The following is a 20,737-nucleotide window of genomic DNA, read 5'->3' as shown; positions in this document are numbered from 1 at the left end:
TTGCACTGTTTAGTTTTGTGTTTTGGAACCCTCTCCATTCACCTCATTCCTGACCCATAGCTTCTAAGCTGGGCTCTGCCCACTCTTGCTGATGTGCCTTCATACTAACCTGCAGCATCTGCTGCTGTTCAGTTATGCCTTTGCATTTCCATACCAACCTACAGCATCCCTGGCTGTTCCAGTCTTTCCCTTCTGCACACTTGTGCCAAGGCACTTCCTTGTTAACCTGCAGCATTTTGTGCTGTACCTGACCCACTCCCAAAAGCTCAGCCCCCTATGTCTCCACTCCTGGATTCTTCTGGAGTAGAAGAGAACAGATTGCCTGCTGGATAAATGCATGTTCAGGGACAGAATGAAGATCTGAGGCTTCTGGAGATGAAAATAGGTTGTACATAAAACCCAGTGAGTTACTGACTTTTCTCCTCCCTCCTCCACACAAACACATTTTCCTGGAGGTATTTATAGGGTTACTTTTCCTAAATCCTCTTATTTGGAATCTGGAAATCAGTGTGGTGTTGGGGCTTGGTGATGCTGCTGGAGAAGGGTTATCTTGTAGGGAAAGGGCTCTCTTTGTATTTAAGACGTGTAACCCCTTCAGTGCCACAGTGATGTATTGGATATTTCCATTACATGCATCCACCCCTTACGTTCCCTGGCATGGCCACAAGTGCCTGGCTCAGCACCTCTGTAGAGAACAGCTTCTGAGGCCCAGTCACATTGCAGCAGCAGTGAATGGGGTCAACTTTTAGCCATGGAAAGGGTAAGAAACAAACTTCAAAAAGGGTAGGAAGTGGCTTCTGGTACCAAAGTCAAACATGGGATGTAAAACGCAATCATGAGGCACACACAAGCAACTGTGGGAGCTGAATCTGATGCTGGCCACAGGGAGAGTAAGCTTGGGTGTAACCTGAGGAGCTGCAGGTACTTGCAGTTTGGCCAGAATTTCCAGGGACTTGTACTGAAAGGGAGCATGGCATCTCTCTGGCTTGGATGCTTGTGAAATTGCTCTGGCGTGAGATTAAAGCACTCAGGCCATGGGCATGTTGGAGCGGTCTGAACTCTTCAGGGGAGGTGCCAAGGCACACACGGTTCTGCTTTCACTCTTGGGAAACGGGAAACACAAGGAGTCCAGAGAAGCTTCATTCCATTCAGCAGCACCCTTCTTCTGGTGCCAGCAGGGCAAGGCTTGGTCTGTAATGAAAGAGGTGCCGGGCTCAAACAGGTTTTTTACATTTATATCTGATGCAGCAAGCCCAGAGGTGCCGGGGCCATGTGCTACCAGGCCCAGAGGTGCCGGGTCTCAATCCTGGCCCAGCTATGGCACAAATAAGCACTGCAGACAGGGAATTTGCACTTGGCTGGAAATGATTTGGGGCCTGCCTCATGCTCTGTGCAGCCACTTCTCACCAGCTGTTTGGTGACAGGTGGCAGTGCTGCACCAAGAGCCACTAAGGAAAAAAGCCCACTGCAAAAGCCGAAAACCAAACCAGACAAAAGCGTCTCTTGTTTGTTTGCAGGAGGCTGATGACACTGAACACATGTGCCTCTATGAAGCTGGAAGTCCACTTTCAGCATAAACAGGTAGGTGGTGAGCTTTCAGGGGTATAAACAAGACCCCGGTGCGTTGTGGGGAAAACACATACACAAGGATGGGGCAAAGCGCCTGTGTTTAAAAATGAACAGTTCCAACACTCATTCAGGTAAGCGGCGTTTCGTTCCAAGCTCAGATGCCTTCCTCTGCTCTGTCCTGGGTCTTCCTGCTTAGCTCTGAATAAAGGAAAAGCACAGCTACCTAGGAGCCCTGCTTGCTTGCTGCAGGATTGAGGGGGAAGGCCTGGGCCAGAGTGTGCTCCATGATTTGTCATGCTGTACAGGGGTGGGCAAAAGCCTCTCAGTGGGCTGGATCCGGCCCGCGAGGCAGTTCCAGGCCTCGCCCCCTAGCACATTGCCTGGGAGCCAGAGACGCACGAGCCCTTTCAGCTGCTGCTGTTGAAAGGACTCGCGTCTTCCCTGCGCCTAGTTTAGCAGCCCTGACGAAGGTGTGAGCCCTGTTAATAGAAGCAGTTGAAAGGGCTCCCGTGTCTCTGGTTCCCTAGCAATGCACAAGCAGTGCCAGAGCTATGAGTCCTTCTAGCTGCTTCTATTTAAAAGGCTTGTGCCTTCCTCATGCCTGTCAGGCAACGTGTTGCTTGGCAGCTGCGGGGAACACGAGAACTCTTTAAATAGAAACCATTAAAAGGGCTCGCAGCTCCCAGCGCCTCTAGCACTTTGCTAGGGAGCTGGAAATGCACGAGCCCTTTCAGCTGCTTCTATTTAAAGGGCTGGCGCCTGCTGGGTGGCTGCATGGCCTGGCAGCCTCCCAGCAGGCGCAAGCCTTTTAAGCAGAAGCAATTGAAAGGGCTCGCAGCTCTCCGTCCCACTGGCCCATTGCCTGTGAGGTGCAAGCCCTTTCATCTGCTTCTGTTCAAAGGGCTTGTGCCTGCCAGGCAGCTTCCAGATAACAGGCTAGCAGTGGGAGCCAGGAGCTGCCAACCATGTTGTGTGAATTCTAAGCCTCTATCCCAGACAACTCTGGGAGGATTCTAGCACCCAGCACTCTCCCATCTGCTCTAGAGCCCTTTCACTGGCTGGAAGTGGGGGGGAGGGATCCCATGCCAAACAAAGCTCCCAGTAGGGTAGCTCTCAACCCCACTCCTTCCGTCCGAGACCCTGCCTCTTCTGGGTCGGCCCGCAGCCACTTCCAAAATTTATGAAGTGGCCCTCCTCCCACTTGAGAAATTATTGCCCACCCCTGTACTATACTGAGCCTCCTCAGTACAGCTGCTAAATTACATTGGAAAAATCTGTAATGGATTCTTTCCTAATGGTATCTTTCTACATAAGTAATTGCTGTAGTTTCCAGGAGGTGATCTGAGATTGTGAATATGAGAAGAGGGGCAGGTGGATTCCAGGAAATGCAGAGACGGTCTCCTTCCCTGCAGGTAGAGGAGGCTGTTGACAAGTTAGTCTCTCTAGTAAGTTCAGGTGCACTCATGGAGAGCATCTAGAGCCCTGCTCTAGCAGATCTCGAGGGACATGCAGTTGTGGCTGACTTTTAAAACCATGCTCTCTAGGGTCCTGCCAGCATTGCTTTGCTTCCCATATATTAATATCTATTTTTGTCATCCCACTCCTGATGCCAGATGGAGGATTTCTCCGAGGAAGTATTCTGATTTTTTTTTCCTGTTTCCTCCTCTCTCCTTTGTTGGTTTGTTCTGCTGAATGCCTGAGCTTGTCCATGGCCAGTTTTGTGTTCCCATTTGTCAAGTTTCACTGTAACATTATGAGATCCATATTGTAAGCATTCAGAGCATTGGAGAAGCTGCTTCAGCAAGCCCTTTCCTTGGGGTCATCCAGATTCGATCTTAGGCCTCTAATTTAAAATGAGCTCCCATCACCAAGAGACTTACTGCAGATATCTCATATGGTAACCATCAGTAGGGGTCTGATTGCAGCTGCTTCCAGCCCAGCCATAATGTAGTGCCATGCAGTTAAACATGAACTAGAAGGGGATTTCCTTGAGCAAATGTCTGGCAGAATGAATGAGTGAGGAAACATAACCCCATGGGGAACTTTCCCTTAGGGGGTAATATAACTAACCCATGTGTCTCAGACAATAAAATGCTTCTCTTAAAACATTGTTTATTATGGTTTCATGTTTTCCATTCCCACCTGCTCTCTGTGGCAGCTGCAGGCTCTGCACCTTAATATGCCAAAGGTCCCCACTTGTCCTGCAGAATTGCAGGAAGGGATCATGGTTTTGGAACATTGTTCCAGTGTCCGGATCTCTGGTTCTGCAGAACACAAACAAGAGAGAGAAAATGAGGTGGAAAGGGGCTTGGGACCAAGTGGATGGCTTCAAGCTGTTTGTGCCAGCTTCACTGAGTGCCCAAGCTGTGAGGGTAGCTACATTAAAAGTAGAAATGCCATAGATAGAGGAGATTGTCACTTGGACAATAGCATTTAGGGATAAATCTAACTGAATTAGTAAAAATGTTGTGTGATTTATCAGATCAAGAAATCAGGATGTGGGCTGGGAAAAATGTCATGGCTGTCCCCAAAACTGTAATCCCAATACAGGTTTTGATAGCAGCTGAGGGTGCGTCTACACAGCAGGGCTTAACTCAAAATAAGCTACACAGATTGAGTTATGTCAATTGCATAGCTTATTTTGAAATAGCTTATTTCAAAATTTGGAGCATCTGTACAGCACTTACTTCTATATAGATCACTCTTCCTCTGACTCCCTTTACTTGTACAATAAGGGTTGCAGGAGTTGGAGTAAGAAGTCCTCAGCTTGACAGTATTTTGATATGTCAAAATAACTGCCTGGTGTGTAGACACGGACTAACTTATTTTGAAATAATGATGTTTTGTATGCGTACCCTGATTGCCCTTACACTCCCTCTTCGGAAGACACTGCTACTTATTAACTCCTAACATACCTCACCTCACCACCAAAGCTTTGTGATTGCTCGGTAGTAGCTGTTGTTATCGCTTAGATAATAGTTTTGCTAAAAACAATTGTGAATGTTGGCTTTTGGCAGGAAACAGTTAAAACATTTTGGCCTGTTTTCTCCCTATTTTTAGACCAGGTCTTACACTAAATTGCTTTAATTTTTCTACTGTAGTGTACATTTGTGTGCTTGGTCACTTCAGTGTGGGGATATATACCCATGGTGTTCTGAGTGCTTTCTAGTGGTGGCTCTAATGAAAGTGCTCCTTACTATAGGAAACTCTTCTTGGACAAGTGGTTCTCAAACTTTCTTGATTGTACCTCCCTTCTTTGTGTCCAAGTTTACGCCTCCTCTATCCCGGTTGCCCAGTTCTGAAGTCAGAACCAACAGCGGCAGCTGCTGGCTGGGCATTCAGCCCTGAAGGCAGTGTTGCTGCCAGCTTCCGTGCAGAAATAAGGGTGGCATGGCATGGCATTGCCTTAGTTACTTCTTCACAGCTGCTGGTGGTGGCACTGTCTTCAGAGCTGTGTGCCCAGCCAGTAGCTACTGCTCTCCTGAAGGAAGAGCAACTTCTCACACCCTGCCCTCCACCAGAATGCACTCTGTTCTCCAGTGTTCCCTTTAATCTCTTACATCTTGTGCCGATTTTTTCTATCCGTGTGCAGAATAAGCTTTTTTGTGTGCGCCAAGACATGTTTAGATGTGCACCAGCAGTAGAAACCAAAACCCTAGCTGTGGGTACTCTGCTAGTCAGTTGGATGGCATTCGAATCTCTCCTGAGTGGCTGCACAAGTGTTAAGCTTACAGGGAACACAGGCACACACCCCAGTTTGAAGTGAAAACTTAGATTCTGTAACAACTGCTGGGGGCACTAGAAGACAAGCGTCTTCTGATCTCTGATTTATATGCTGGCTTGGCAAGGCCATGAGCTGTTCTATCCCATCACCTGATTTGTGACCCCAGAGACCCTTTGCATACCAGCAAGTGTATCAAGAAAACAGCAGCTTCCATCTATCCCACATGCTTTGGGTCAGTTACAATGGACTCAGGGCAGGCTGTCCTTTGTAGGACTCATTCCATTGTGTGGCAAGGAACCCTTTGTTCTAAGTGTAAAGACTCTGGGATTGGCTGGGTGGAAATGACAGCGCTTTTTAATCTACAACCGTATGGTGTGCTTCTGCTGAGATGCCTTGCCAGTGAGTCCTGGCAGGAGGGAGAAAGGCAGAGCATCAAGATACTATGCCAAATTCTGCAGTCTGTTTGGATGGAAAGATGGTTTCCCCCTTCTTTGTAACCCTGGGGACTGGTTGCATCCACACTATGAAATATTTAGAACTAGCATGGACGAAGCACTCAAGAGCATCTGTGCTAGAGAATGGAAAAATTGAGACTTAAAGGTTTTTTGATCCCTCTGCTATGAAAAGTAATTGCATAGGAGATGGAGAGTGCTTACTGGGTGTCTTAAAGTGTATTGTACATAACACGGGTCCCCATCCAGAGAAGATGTGGTTATACAACTGTAAATTCTCCCAACTTTAGGTGGGTGCTTGGTGGGTAGCCATGCAAAACTTGATCAGACTAGAAGACCCAGCTGATTGTGTCTCACTCTGTGATCCTTACTCTTGGTTTAGAATGAAGACTCAGAGGAAGAAGATCTTTGTGCCATCAGCGACCGATGGGCCTTCCAGAGGGACAGCAAAAGGTGGTCCAGAATTGGCTCTGTTGACTTTCTCTCCCGCAGTCCAGAGATGCTGAACTCCACCATGCGGCAGACATCCAGCCATGAGAGCATCCTTACAGACCTCAGTGCTAATCTGGAAGCTACTTCTCTCCACAGCAATACCAGCACTGGTGGCACAATTGGCACTGTGGTCACCCCGCCTGATGTGTCACCTAGCCGGGATTCTCCAAATATCACCAAATCCAGCCAAAGCTTGAATGACCATTGCTTGGCAGACCAGTCCCCAACCCAGAGTGGGAGTGCTAAGGAAAAGTCCAAGAGGTGGAGATCCCGCAGCTTCCTAAAAAGGATAGAATCTCTCAGAAGGAAGGACAAAGAGAAATCTGACTCCAAAGCAAAGGATGCCATCAGTGGCAGAACAGTGACCAAACCAGGGCTTCATTCTGCAAAGGCCAATGGGCACCTTACTGCTGCCACAACCATCTCTCCTAAAAGAGGAATGTCCTCCTCTTTCCATGGCAACAAACACTTTCTCTCTATGGGATATAAGACTAATCGCACGTCAGACTCGGGTGAGAGGAAACCGGGCTCTGAATTAAGACGCAGTGGGGTCTATCTGGAGGATTATGAAACGGCCCTGAAAAATAGCACCAGTTGGGCTGCTGGAGAACTGGGCTATGGGCATGTGTACAAGGGCAACTGCCTGATACACCTCCCTGGGGACCACAAGCCAGGGACTTTCCCTAAATCTCTCTCCATCGAAAGCTTGTGTCCTCTCGATGGCAGCCCTTTGGCCCACTGGAAACCTGGGAACAAAACAGTGGGGCTTTCAGGGTGTAACCTGGGGGGCAGCAGCAGCAGCCTGGAAGACTCTTCCCCTCAAGGTTTTGTGTGCCGGCAGAGGAGGGGGTCATGCAGCTCCGTGGGTAGCCAGACGAGCATGTACGACAACATGCCCGAGTTTGGGAGCAGCGAAGATCTCTTCAGCATGGATGGGGAGGTGATCTACAAAAACCTTGATGACATCTTGCAGGATGTCTGGGGGCTGCAGCGAAAGGTGGAGCTCTGGTCTAAGGCGCTCAGCCCCGATCTGGATGGAGAGGGAGATGGAGAAGAGGAACAGGAGACGGACTCGGGAGGGGAACCCACCTTCCCCTCCAACCTGAACTTTGAAGAGCAGTCCATGTCCGATGTGGGCACCTCCGCCAGCGATTTCGACAGCACGGGCAACTCCTTGAATGAGGGAGAAGAGATTGAGGTGCGAGAGCGCAGGGATTCCGGTGTGGGAGCGTCCCTCACTAGACCTTGCAGGTAGGTGGGTTGGATGCATCGCTGACTCCCCTCAGACATGCCTATTGCTGGCAGGTCAGCATCCTTATAACAGTGGGTGTCAAGTGAAGAGCTTAGTCTGGGGGCGGACTTCCCCATGTGCAACCCGCTGGCCTTGAGTGCACTGCAAGGCTTTTCCTTGGGAGGATACTCTCAGACTTCTGCTTACAGTTTGCATTCCAGTCTTTCCCAAAGTAGGAAGCGAGTCCCATCCAATGCCTCAGCACCGCTTTTACGTAGGTCAGTCATGAGAGGCCACTAGAGAACAGTGTGAGGGCTCTGCTGTTTCTGAGAGACCCCTTTGGTCCTGGATCTAACATCCTCTCCTGCATGAACCCTGACAGTTGCTTATTGTGCAGTTCCCCATAGCCACCAGCACTCCGGAGAGGAGGGAATGTCATTGTGATATTGGCCCCACAGGCAGCAGGCTGGTATTGGCATAGGGGCGGACACTGTGACTGCCAGCATGGAAGGAATGGCCACCTTGTTCAGAAGCAGTTGCTTAAGGAGCCACTGTGTGGGACTTACTTTGGGTTCCTAAGGGCAGCTGGTGAACTTGCTTGAGTCTCTGGTGCCCTCTAGCGGCCTGAGGCAAGCACTAAGAGCATTCAGAAGGCACCAGCATGCTCATCTGCCCTTTGCTACTGCCAGTTTGGAAGCAACCTTCATATCGGCAATTTCAGTTGTCACGTGCACGCCCGGTTCCACCCCACCAGACGTGCTTTGTCACTTTGACCTAAAATACTATGCAGTCAGGAGGTTACTGTCCATGGACTTGCTCTTAAATAGGGTAAAGTGGAGTGGTTCACCTGGTATGAAGGTCCCTCTGAAAAGCTCTGGTATCACCTCAGCTTCCTGGTTGCCCTAAGTCAACTAGTGCCTGCATGGTTAGATAGTGGAATGTAACTCCTCTGCTGGTGGGTGGTTGCTGAGTGGGTTTTAGACCTGACCAAAGTCAGCAGGGAAAGTCACTCACACCCCTTGTATTTGGAGATTTACCCCAGTGCAGTGAAGGGTGTTCAGGGGCCTTTCAGAACACCATGGGCTTGGGAAAGTGCAGCTGGGTCAGAGCTTGTCAGCAAGCTCCCTGCAGAAAGTCGGTGAGGGTTTTTGGTTGCCTTCATTCTGCCAAACGGCGGGGGAGGGGGGAATGTCATCCTTGTTTCACAGCTCTCTGGGAAGATGCAGGGCCAAACTGGAATGTTGTTTCCCGTTATCCCACCCAAAGCAAACGTCGTGTTCTGTGAAAGATGTGCACACTTGCGTGTCTCTCTCCTGCATACTGGTACCCTTGGGAGGGCTGTGATGTAAATACCTGGCAGGATGGCAAGATAGTAGAGTCTAGGCCCTGCGGCATGGGGGTTCTCCATGGGAATGCCCCTGCTGTGTTCCTGTTGTATGGAAGGGCTGTTTTGGACACTGTAATGGACCAGCCCTCCCGTGGACTGAGGCAGTTCATATCCCAGTCCCTGCAGGAGGAGGATGCTCCTCCTGCTGGCCCATTGCTGGACACCTGCTCCGCTCCCAGGAGCGTTGGCAGCACAGGAAGCAGGTATTTTCCTCCCCCGGGGAAGTGGTGTGACCTTTTTCTCCCTCACCCGGCTGCCCTCTGCAGGAAGCTACGCTGGCACAGTTTCCAGAACTCCCATCGTCCCAGCTTGAACTCCGCCTCCTTGGAGATCAACCGCCAGTCTTCTGCTCAGCTCAACCTGCTGCAGAAGTGCTCACTGCTTCGCCTCACCGCCATCATGGAGAAGCACTCAGTGCCAAACAAGCAAGCCTGGGCATGGTGAGCGGGGGACAAACAGGAGTGGGGAAGGGAAGCTGAAGGGGATGGTTGAATGGGGCCAAGAATGAGATCCCTGAATCCAGAGCTTCAGATCCCAGCAGGGTTGACTCAGCCTTTCATCCTGTGGCAGATAGTGAGTCCCACGTGTGTGTCAGGTGATGGAGGTAGAAGCCCTCTTTGTTCTGCATGGACATGAAACATTGCGTGGGCTCCCTGTGTGTTTGCGGTAGGCAGTTCCCCTGGCTGCTGCCTTCCACCCCAGAAATTACTGCATTTGATTTCGGCAGCGCTGAATGGATTTTGTTTGTGAATCGCTTTGGGATTGAAGAAGGGATTCTATTGTGCCTGAGAGTATCAATACAAAATGGAATTGCCTGTATGTGAGCTCGTGTATGTATTCATGTGCATGCATGCATGCCTGTGTGCATATGGTATAGAAGCATGCGTGTGCAAGCACACTGGGGTGTGTGCATTTTGCATGTGTGCATCCATTCATATGAGGCGTGCATGCACATTGTGTGCATACAGTATGCACATGTGTCCCCCCCAACTCACCTTCTGCTTGCTGCTGGAAGCTTCTGTCCAGGGCAAATGGATGCTGTTCTGACTGGCCTGTCTTCCCTCTGTCCCATTCTCTCCGATTCTCACAGGACTGTCCCCAAATTCATGAAGAGGAGCAAAGCTCCCGACTACCGGGACAAAATGGTTTTTGGGGTCCCGCCAATCATCAATGTGCAGAGGACAGGGCAGCCTCTGCCGCAGAGCATCCAGCAGGCGATGCGTTACATCCGCAGCCAGTGCCTGGATCAGGTGAGGACCAGCCTTCTGCAGTACAGCGCTGAACACCCATTCACTTGTCCGCTTCTCAGTCGCCCCTCATTTAATCTGTGTCAGCCAGCTGGGAGCTCCCCGCATGGCCAAAGCCCTGCAGTAGATGCAGCCATGGTGATCCTGTGTTCACATGCTGGGGAACTCTTTGTTTCTGTCAGCAGGCATGAGCAAAGGAGGCAACCACTCACTTTGACCCTACTGGCTTAATTCTATGGGCAGTGGCTCCTATGCATTCCAGTTGTCTTGAGAGGGAGATGCAGAGCTGTTTGCCATAGGAGCCTACTGCAGTGTTAGAACCGTACAGTTTCATTGCCTTTGCCCACAGTCCCAGTGTAGCTCCCTGGCCTGCAGCCCTCTCCACAGGCCAGGAAGAGGGCTCTTTCTTTAAGAAACCAGTGTCAAGCTTTGCTGGTACCACTCCCACAGCACCATTTACTGGGGGTATGCACTTGTCACTGAGGGGACACTTGAAGTTGGGCAGGCCTGAGCACATGTTCACTAGGCTAGCAAAGTGCTGATGAGCGTTAGGGCACTGCAGTAATCAGGGATGTGTTCCTGTGTCATCCCAGTCTCTGCCTGCTGAACTGGACACCTCCCTGGGGGTCTGGCCCAGCCCCCACACAGCAATGAGCATCTCAGGAAGGGCAACACCATTCTTGTTTTTAGTGGGGAACAGAGCCCAGGACACTTTTCCTAGTCGGTGACTTGAGATCCTGCCTCTCAGGCATTGTTGCCTCCTCATCCTTCCCTTCCTCCGGGTCTTCCCGGGATGCGGGGAACCCATACTTGTTGGGAAGGCATCGCCTCATGGGCACCACTGAAGCTCCCTTGAGCTGGTTGTCTTGACTTCTCATTGGGTGGCAGAGGCTGAGATGATGGCTGTCGGCACCTGTCTTGGACGGAGCTGATTACTCTGTTGCCCTGGCTGGACCTCAGGGCTGCCTAGGCTGATTATGTTGGATGCTGCACTTCTCCTGGGCAGGTTGGCATTTTCCGGAAGTCCGGGGTGAAGTCTCGGATCCAGGCGCTGAGGCACATGAACGAAGCCTCCCCCGAGAACGTGAACTATGAAGGGCAGTCAGCCTACGACGTGGCTGACCTGCTGAAGCAGTATTTCCGGGACCTGCCAGAGCCCATTTTCACCAGCAAGCTCACTGACACCTTCCTGCAGATTTATCAGTGTAAGTGCCACCATGGGCCCCTGGGAGAGGCACCTGGGACCAGAGGTAGGCCTGGCCTCAGGGCTCAGAGCACATCCAAGCTCAGCAGGAAGTTGGGTGAAAGCAGTAGGAGGAGTAGTTCAGGACAAGCTGGCCCCTGACTGTCTGCCTGGTGTGGGAGGAAAATCAAGGGCCTAGGAGCCCACCCATGGGAGTTGAGAAGAGGAGTCTGTCTGAAAAATGGGGGAGATGGAGAAGGGAGAGGCATTCTGTGAGGTAAAGGGCAGATTCGTTGGCTCCACACTCCTTCACCTTATCCCACCTCTGCTTCCCGGGGGATTTCCCACTTTTATTGCCTCACCCCATTGCAAATATTCTGCCATCTGCAGTAGAGTAAAGCTGACTGTGATCCAGCACAGGTTTGTAATCAGGAAGCAGAGCCAGAGCCGAGCAGTGAGGGATGCTTCAGAGCATGGCGTTGTTGCATGTGCCTATGCAGCTCTTAGTTGTGACCCAGAGCTACTCCCAAGGAATGTGTGGGCTATAGAATTAGAGACTCAATTCCAGACCCTCTGAACAGGCTTCTAGGGAAGCAGTGTCACCAGGGGAAATGTTTGCTGTGAAATGACCGATGAACACATGTTGCTGTGACCAGCTTCCCACATAGGGATGTAAGCGACTAGTCAACTACCCGATAAGCATATGCTTATTAGTCGAGTAGTGACCCGACTAGTTGCTTCCCTCCCCTCCCACTTTGCTGCCTTGATCAGAAAGAGGCAGCAAGGGGGAGGGAGAACAGGAGCCAGTGCTGAGGGGAGCTTGTTTAAAAGCCGGTTCCCCACAGCACCATCTCCATGGGGAGGCATAGGCATAGTGGGGGGCCAGGAGCTAACCCCACGGTGGCTCTGCAGTTTCCACTCTTTTCGACTACTCGATTAGTCGAAGGAAATTCCATTAACTACTCAATGAGCTGATAAAATGCAATTTAACGTTTCTGTTTCCACAGTGAGGCTATGTCTAGACTACATGGCTCTGTTGACAGAGCCATCTAAAATAGTTTATTCAGCATAGTCAAAGAAGCGGGGGTTTAAATAATCCCTGCTTCATTAAAATAAAAATGGCCGCCACGCTGTGCCGACGATCAGCTGATCTGGCACAGCGCAGAAGTCTAGACGCAGCGCAGTCAACAAAGGAAGCCTTTGTCGACTGCTCCGGTATGCCTTGTGAAATAGTACAATAAACTATTTTACGTGGCTCCATTGACAGAGCCATGTAGTCTAGATGTAGCCTGAGTGTCTGGAAGTGGTCTGGGGCCCTTTAACTGGGCAGCAGCTTCAGTATGAGAAGAGCAAGTACTGTTGGTCCATTCAGCCAAGTCTAGAGGAACCCTTAAAGTAGGATCCCTGAGCCTGGCTCACCACAGGCCCCTTCTTTTTGCATTCAGTTGTCCCAAAAGAGCAGAGGCTGCAAGCTGTCCAGGCAGCGGTCGTCCTGATGCCAGATGAGAACCGGGAGGTGCTGCAGACACTGCTGTACTTCCTGAGTGACATTGCTTCAGCTGAGGAGAACCAGATGACATCTGGGAACCTGGCAGTGTGTCTTGCCCCATCCATCTTCCACCTCAACGTGTCCAAGAAGGAGAGCACCTCACCCAGGTAATATGGCTTTCAGAGTCCCAGTGCTCTCCTCACTGACTCCTCTCTCTGACTTTCGTATTGGAGACATGGCTTGGTGGATACTCCAGCTGACTGAGTTAAAACTTGTCAGTAACACGGAGGCTGGGTTGGATGAAGGGGAAAAAGGGCTTCCATTCCCAATGGGTCATAACTCTCAAGCCCATGTGCTGCTGGAGCCATAGTGCAGGGGTTGCTGCACTATCAGAGACCAGCCGTCCGTGGGCCCAGAGGCCTAGTGATGTAAGGCCTGGTTGGGCCTCAAGGAGGTTCCAGCCCAGTCTTCCTCCTGTACTGTAAGATGGTAAAACACAGGACAGAATAATTGCTGTGATGGCAGTACAATCACATGCAGTCCCCGGTGAACGGGAGGTTGCCAACAGGAGCGCAGGAGGGGAAGGAGTCTATTTCCAGCCCAGCTCTGTGAACAGTGGTATGATCAGGAAGCTGCAGTACTGCTGTTTCACCACAGGGTGTCAGCAGGACTTTCTTTAGGGCTCCATCTTTTCAATCAGTACAGCATAGGGCAGTGTTTCTCAAACTGTGCTCTGTGGAGCTCCAGGGCTCCGCAAGACCTCTCCAGGGGCTCCGCAAGGTTGACAAACTGGAAACATCAATAGGTACAACACATACAATCAGTGGACTGTTGGGGCGCCGCATAAATTTTTACACATGTAAAGGGCTCCGGAGCCCAAAAGTTTGAGAATCGCTGGTATAGGGATTCCTCCCCTGCTAGTGGGTGCCTCTGGCTGAGCCGCATCTCTCAGCTCTCTTGCAGCCCATCACTCCCTCTGCTGGGTCTCACTAGTCTGCATTCTCTTGGGCAGGATGATTCAGAAGAGAGGCACCATGGGAAAGCCTGACCAGAAGGACCTGAATGAAAACATGGCTGCCACCCAAGGGCTCTCCCACATGGTCACTGACTGCAAGAAGGTGTTCCAGGTAGGTAGCTGCAGCTTGAAGTGAGTGATGCTGCTCTGTTTAGTTATTTACCTAGCTCCTTGTTGCTGTACAATCTGAGCACCCCCAGATTTTACCCTCACTTCACCCCTGCTTGGTAGGCAGTGTAACTAGACCATTCCTGTAAGTGTTTGTCTAACCTGTTCTTGAAACCTCCAGTGATGGAGATTCCACAGCCACCCAAAGTAATTTGTTCCAGTGCTTAACTACTCTGACAGGAATTTTTTCCTAATGTCCAACGTTAACTATCCTGACTGCAATTCAAGTCTATTGCTTTTTGTCCTGTCCTCAGAGGTTAACGAGCACAATTTTTCTCCCTCCTCCTTGTAACAGCCTTCTATGTACTTGAAAACCGTTATCATTTCCCCTTCAATTTTCTTTTTTTCCAGACTAAACAAACCTAGTTTTTAAACCTTTCTTCAAAGGTTATGTTTTCTAGACCTTCCATCATAGTTGTTACTCTGCTTTGGACTGTCTCCAATTTATCCACATCTTTCCTGAAATGTGCCCAAAACTGGACACAATATTTCAGTTGAATCCTAATCAGCACAGAGTAGAGAGGAAGAATTACTTCTGCTCTTTTTCCTACCATACTTCTGCTAATACATCCCAGAATGTTATTTTCTTGTTTGCAACAGTATTACACTGCTGACTCCTATTTGGCTTGTGATCTTTGAAGATCCCCAGATCCCTTTCTGCAGTAGTCATTTTTCAGTTGTTCCTTCCTAAGGGGAGTACTTTGCATTTGTCCTTATTGAATTCTTGTCCTTATTGAATTTTATCCTATTTACCTTAGACTACTCTAGTTTGTCCAGAGTGGCTCTTCTTCCCCATGTGCTCCTAAGCATGTACTGTGCTGCTACCCAGTGCACCTAGCTTAGGGAGCAATAGGTCAGGCCTGCTAACCAAGCCAAGGTTTGTCTCGTGTGGCAGTGCAGAGTACTTACTTTAGGACACAGCCCCAGACAGGATGACTACACTTATCCACTGGCCACATGGAATTTCCTCTGTGTTCCAGAGACCTAGTAACTGCGCTGTGTTGTCCCAAGAATCCATCCACTCCAGTGTCCTTTCACCAGGGGTATGTCTAGACTGCATCCCTCTGTCGGCAGAGTTAGGCAGGTCAACATTGCAGATGAGGCAGGGATTTAAAGACATTGCAGGAGTCATAAGGGATCTGTTGAAAAAGGCTTTCTTTCTCGACAGATCCCCCTCTAGACTGCCGCTTTTTGCTGATAAAGTGCTGAGTTGGCAATACACGACAGCCATTTCTTTGCAGATTAGACGCGGGATATTTAAATCCCTGCCTCATTTACAATGTCGACCTGCCTAATCTGCATCCCTCTGCCGACAGAGGGATGCAGTCTAGATATACCACAACAGTGCCCACTACCAGATGCTCCGGAGACATGTGCAAGATGCCCTCCAGTGGCCAGCTATGGAATATCTTGCCCATCGGAGATGAGATTCTAACTCCTGAAGAAGTCCCTTAGGGCAGGTGTGTGCTATATGGGGAGAGCAAACTAAATTACACAACTTCACTGTGTGAAGATCTGTTTACCACAGTGTCTTCACTGCAGTGCAATGACAGGAGAGGCTCTCCTGCCAACCCCCCTTGCACCTCTCATTCTGGTGGTGTACTGGAGTTGACCGTAGAGTGATTGGCAATTGATTTACTAGACTCAGTAAATTGATCCCCCACTAGCTTGATCGCTGCCCTTTGGATCTGGACCCTATTGAAGACAAGTCCTCAAGCAGGGAAGTTGATCTCCCTTAGAGAAATACGTTTTACCCTCTCTAATGTGATTCCTCCCAGCTGACATTTAGGACATCAGCTGAGAGATGTGGGAGGCATTGAGGACACCAAGTGAGCTCTAAAGTCACTGGACTCAAATCTGTCCTGCTGGTTGGTGTGTAGCGTTGTTTGGGCTGTTGGTACAGGCATCCCAGTTCAGGGTGGGTCAGCGAGGTGAGGCAATTTCAGGAGACACAGTGGGTGAGCGATTTTTGGTGATCACTCTTGAGCTTTTAAACTCCTTAGTTTTACCACATCTTTGTTTTCTAGATACCCCATGATATGATGCTTCAGCTGTGTAACTCCTACGTGGCAGCAGACGCCCACCCGCTCTCCCTGGCTGAGCTGACGAGCCACAGCCTACAAGATGAGGGCAAGGACTTCCAGGCTTCCTTGGAAGACAGCGTGCAGAACTTGCTCAAAGAGTCATCGGAGAGGTTCAAAGGGTGGCTCAGCACCCCAGGGCCCCTGAACACAGAGCTCTCTTGCAAAAAGGTAACGTCCATGCTGGGAAGGGTTTGCACACGCAGGGGTATTTGGAATGAAGTGGAGACTGATCAGCAGCCTCTGTCTTCATAGATTGCGTTGTGAGATATAGGTACACACAGCATGGCTGCCAACTAAACTGCTCAATCAGCTAGACCTTATACTCAGGCTAGGCAGTGTATTCAGCAGTGCCTTCCATGGCTGCCTGCTCTAGACCACCAGTGTGATGACACTAACTAGCAGAAGCCTGGGAATTGGATACCTGAGAGGAGCATGGGGTGCTCCGTGCCAGCAGGCCCAAGCGAGAATCCCCTTTTCTACTCACTGCAGTGGAGCTGGCTCAGACATGCAGGCTTTTCGCCACAGTATCTCTGCTAGTTCACCCAGGCCACGGAGTTGCTAACTCCTGAAAATGAGTAAGGGCGGGTCTCCCCTGCTAGCAGGCTGCCTGCACTCACCAGCCCATGGAAGGCAGTGCCACTCCCCCACAGAGGGGAGGTCTCAGGGCCACGGCAGTATTGTTATCCTTAGGTTTCTTGGCTCAAAACCCTGACTGACTTCCTCCACACGGTGCTTCCACAGGTTGGTGATGGGCACCCACTGCGTTTATGGAAGGTCTCCACAGAGATGGAGGCCCCTCCCTCCATGGTGCTGCAGAGGGTACTGCGGGAGCGTCACCTTTGGGATGAGGACCTGCTGCAAGGCAAAGTGATAGAGGCCCTGGATAAGAACATGGAGGTTTATCACTATGTCACGGACAGCATGGCCCCCCATCCCCGCAGGGACTTCGTCGTGCTCAGGTGAGGTGGGAAGAACAGCACTGGAATTGGGGCCAGCATGGAGGCAAGATGCAATCTCTCCAACCCCGCATCTGTGCAGGAAGCTGTTGGTCCTGGATTGGAGTGTCTCGTGCTTTTATACCAGAGGGAGGTCAAAGTACCCTCCCCCAATTTACCCAAGCAGACTATAGCCCAGACGAGGGCTCCAGAGGTCTGAGATGTGGCATTTGGCTGGGAAAGCTCCCTCTTCATCAGTGATAACATGCTGCATGCGGGGTGGGGGCAGCCTGGAAATGCTTTGGGCAGTCACAGATCAAGGAGTCACGTCTTCTGCTGGGAAGCATATTCTTTGCGGGCTGCACCGCTGGGTTGAAGGTGAGGGTGACTGCAGCAGCCTGCTCCATTTTCTGAGGCCTCAGTGACTGGAATGGGGATGGTTCAGCCAAGCTGTCCCGTGTGGCCCCTGTGGCACAGCCCATTAGATGGGGTCAGGAAAAACTCAGAGGGTTGTGCAGAGCTTCTTGCTGAGTGTTTGACTGGGCGCCTCTTCCTCACTGACGCAGAAAGGTCTGGAGGTTTTGACAATGGCTTTGCTTAAGATGGCCTCACATCCCATTTTAGCCATGATGGTCCCTTTTGCTAAGCCCTGTCCCAGCCCTCCTGATTTCTATAGCAAAAGTCCTGTTTGCTCTTGCCAACAAATACCCCAGGGTGGGGGGAGGCAGGGCTCAAGAAAACAATAGCACCAGCGTTAGCTGTGTGCTGGGGGAGGCAGGACTGAGGAGGGTGGTAGGAATAGGGAGGGCTTGAGCAAGCAACGATGCCAGCCTCATGCAGGGAAGCAGGCAGGGCTGTGTGAGTGGCGACATCTCTCCCCAGGCAGGGCTGGCCTCAGGTGAGTGGTTCAGCCCTGCCCTATGCAGTGCCCGGTTTCCTCTTTGAGACATATGGTCACCCTAGCTTTGTTTGTTCCCTCATACAGGAAATGGCGTACGGACTTACCGCGAGGGGCTTGCCTGCTGGTCTCCATGTCACTGGAACACGAGAAGCTGCAGGTGGAAGGAGGAGTCAGAGCTGTAGTTTTAACATCTCAGTATCTGATTGAACCGTGCGGGATGGGTCGCTCCAAAGTGACCCACATCTGCAGAACTGATCTCAGGTAAAGGCAAACCTCTGCTCAATCCTTTTAATCTCTTTCACGCCCAGTGTGAAGTGGCTTCTGAGCACAGATTGGGAAGTGAGGAATGTGTGGCTACCCATGCTGGCTCCATTAGTGACTTACTGGCACCTCTCTGGCTTAGCACAATGGGGAGAGGACTCATTTACCTGCAAGGGGCCTGGGAGGTGTAATTATTTTTCCCTATGGTGCCATATATGTACAGCCATTGCTAACACTCTCTTCCATGATTACTGTTAACACCCTTCCCAAAAACACACTAGATGGCTCACAGGCAGATAAATTTATTGGTTGCCCTGCAGTAACACCTCGGAGTCATGGCCCAAGACCGCCTTGTGCTACGTGCTGTACAAATACAGAACAAAAAGATGATCCCTGCCTCAAGGAGCTTACAATCTAATGTTGACATGGTGCAGCAAAATACAAAGAGCATGTCTACACTAGGAAATTATTTCAAAATAACAACTCCGCAATAATAATTTCAAAATAGCATGTTCACTCTAAGGGGAAGCCTCAAAATTAGTTCAAGGCAGCCTCCCTTAATGCGGACATGCTACCTTGACTTAGAGCCCCAGGAAGCACTGAGAGTAAATAGTTTGAATGACTCTTGGGAGTAGTTATTTCGAAATAGCGGCACTGGCGCATCCACGCTAACACTATTTTGAAATAACTGTTTTGAAATTAGCATTATTCCTTGTGGAAAGCAGGAGTTATTTCGAAATAACCAGCCTGTTATTTTGAAATAATGGATTTGAAAATTTGGATCCTCCGCTTGTTATTTTGGAATAACTCCCTAGTGTAGACCAGGGCAAAGGTGGGAGTGGTGGAGATTGGAGAAGGCTTGCAGCCAGCATTCCCTATAAGCTGAGCGTGTGGATGGTCATGCAGGAGAGATTGAAATGCTGCCCTGCTGTATTTCTACTGGTGATGCACATCTGCACATGTCTCAGTGAACATAACAAAATTTATTCAGCACAGTGAACATAACAAAATTTATTCAGCACATGATGGAAAAAACTAGAGAAAACATTGCTCCCAGCCTAGGGTAAGTAGGATGGTCTGTTGGAAGAGCACCGGACTAGGATCCAGGAGATCTAGATCCATTCCCAGTTCAGGCACAGCCTTCATGCCTATGTCTACACTACGTTTTTAAGGATCTTGCTCAAAAAGGAGGTTTTGTGTAAAATGGATACGTCCGCACTGCTTGTTTTTGCGCAAATACCTCTTGCACAAAAAGGATCAGAAGACACTATGCAAATGAAGCATGTGAAATGCTAATGAGCACTTAATTTGCATTGCCTCTTCCGCAAAAAGTCCGTAGTGTAGACGTAACCCATGTGTGACCTTAATTACCTTGACCTTCGTGTAAATTGGGGATGATACTTTTCTAGCACAGACGGATAAAACCCATGTCATGGCCAAGACACCAAAGTGTCTATATAGAAAGTAGGAAGATTGTGTAGCTTCTCACCCTCTTCTAGAGGAATCTGACTGATGAGAGAGGTGTTGAGGCCCTGCTCAGAAAGGGGAGGCAATGTAGAAGGCACAGAGAGTGACCTTGAGGTTACACCTGTGCTACCCATGCGATATGAAGGATGGAAAGTAGGAAGGGTCAGAGTTATGTAGGACCTCAAAGGTTACATGGTATCCTCTAGCAATTTGGCTTACTCAGCAGGTTGTCAGTGCTGGACAAATTACTGCTGGGCAAATTACTTCCAGACTGTCCAAGAGCATTACTGACCCAGAGTTGTTCCCTTCAGATAGCTGTGCAGATGCCTGTGTAACAAGCTACGATCCCAGTCCAATTCCTTCAGAGCTGCCATTTACACACACACAAGCCACTGGCTCCTCCGGCACCCCATAGCATCCCTCCTGGGATGAGACACACCAACAGGCTGCAGTGCAAGACGCTTATATGTGTCTGCTGGGACAGCTAACTGTATCATGTATCTGGGAAAAACAAGGCCCTGCCTATGTCATAAGGCCGCACTATCCCATAGTTTTCTGCAGCAGCCTAGACCAAGGTGGACCTAGGGACATAAGCGACTACTTGAATAATCAACTACCTGATAAGCCTAGGCTTATCGGATAGTTGAGTCACTACTCGACTGCTCACTTCCCTCCCCCCCCAAACACACTTGCTGCCTCTGTCACAGAGGAAGCAAGGGGGAGGAATAGGAGCCGGTGCTGGGGGGAGCTGGCACCATCTGCAGGGGGCGGGCAGGGGAGGCAGAGGTGCAGCGGTCTGGGTCCCAGACCTACTCCCTCTGTGGCTCTGCCTGGGTAGCTCTTACTACATTTAAAAGGCAGAGCCACAGAAGTCCCAGAGCTAGTGTCCTGGCTCGCACCGGCTCTGGGAGTTACCCCCTGCGGCTCTGCAGAGCGCCTCCCCTTATCGATTAATCATGTAGGCAATACAAAGTGTATCAACTACACAATTAGCCAAATCCCTGCTCCTTAACATCCTTAGAGGAACAGCCTTAGCTAGGAGAGGGAGCCAATGCAGTTTCAGTCTTGTGTTTTATACATGCCCATTCCTCTCATGGTACACGCAGCGTGGAAGCAGGGATTACACTAGCTG

At 50.2% G+C, this 20,737-nt stretch overlaps 1 protein-coding gene across 14 annotated transcripts in view; it reads left to right on the top strand.

The window, feature by feature from the left end:
• Window positions 1–20,737, top strand: part of STARD8 (StAR related lipid transfer domain containing 8) — a 158,759-nt gene that overhangs the window by 135,703 nt on the left and 2,319 nt on the right. For all 14 annotated transcript variants that reach the window (XM_075940810.1, XM_075940809.1, XM_014574660.3 and 11 more), the window contains 10 exons: window positions 1,518–1,581; window positions 6,128–7,488; window positions 9,122–9,295; window positions 9,946–10,105; window positions 11,109–11,307; window positions 12,731–12,941; window positions 13,787–13,901; window positions 15,985–16,209; window positions 16,783–17,000; window positions 17,962–18,138. In XM_075940810.1, the coding sequence (XP_075796925.1) occupies window positions 1,518–1,581; window positions 6,128–7,488; window positions 9,122–9,295; window positions 9,946–10,105; window positions 11,109–11,307; window positions 12,731–12,941; window positions 13,787–13,901; window positions 15,985–16,209; window positions 16,783–17,000; window positions 17,962–18,138 (2,904 nt within the window). The remainder of the gene's footprint in view (window positions 1–1,517; window positions 1,582–6,127; window positions 7,489–9,121; window positions 9,296–9,945; window positions 10,106–11,108; window positions 11,308–12,730; window positions 12,942–13,786; window positions 13,902–15,984; window positions 16,210–16,782; window positions 17,001–17,961; window positions 18,139–20,737) is intronic.

This window comes from Pelodiscus sinensis, chromosome 13 (assembly GCF_049634645.1).
Source record: "Pelodiscus sinensis isolate JC-2024 chromosome 13, ASM4963464v1, whole genome shotgun sequence".
NCBI lineage: Eukaryota > Metazoa > Chordata > Testudines > Trionychidae > Pelodiscus > Pelodiscus sinensis.
The sequence above is the reverse complement of the archived record's forward strand: the minus strand, read 5'-3'. Positions and strand labels throughout refer to the sequence as shown.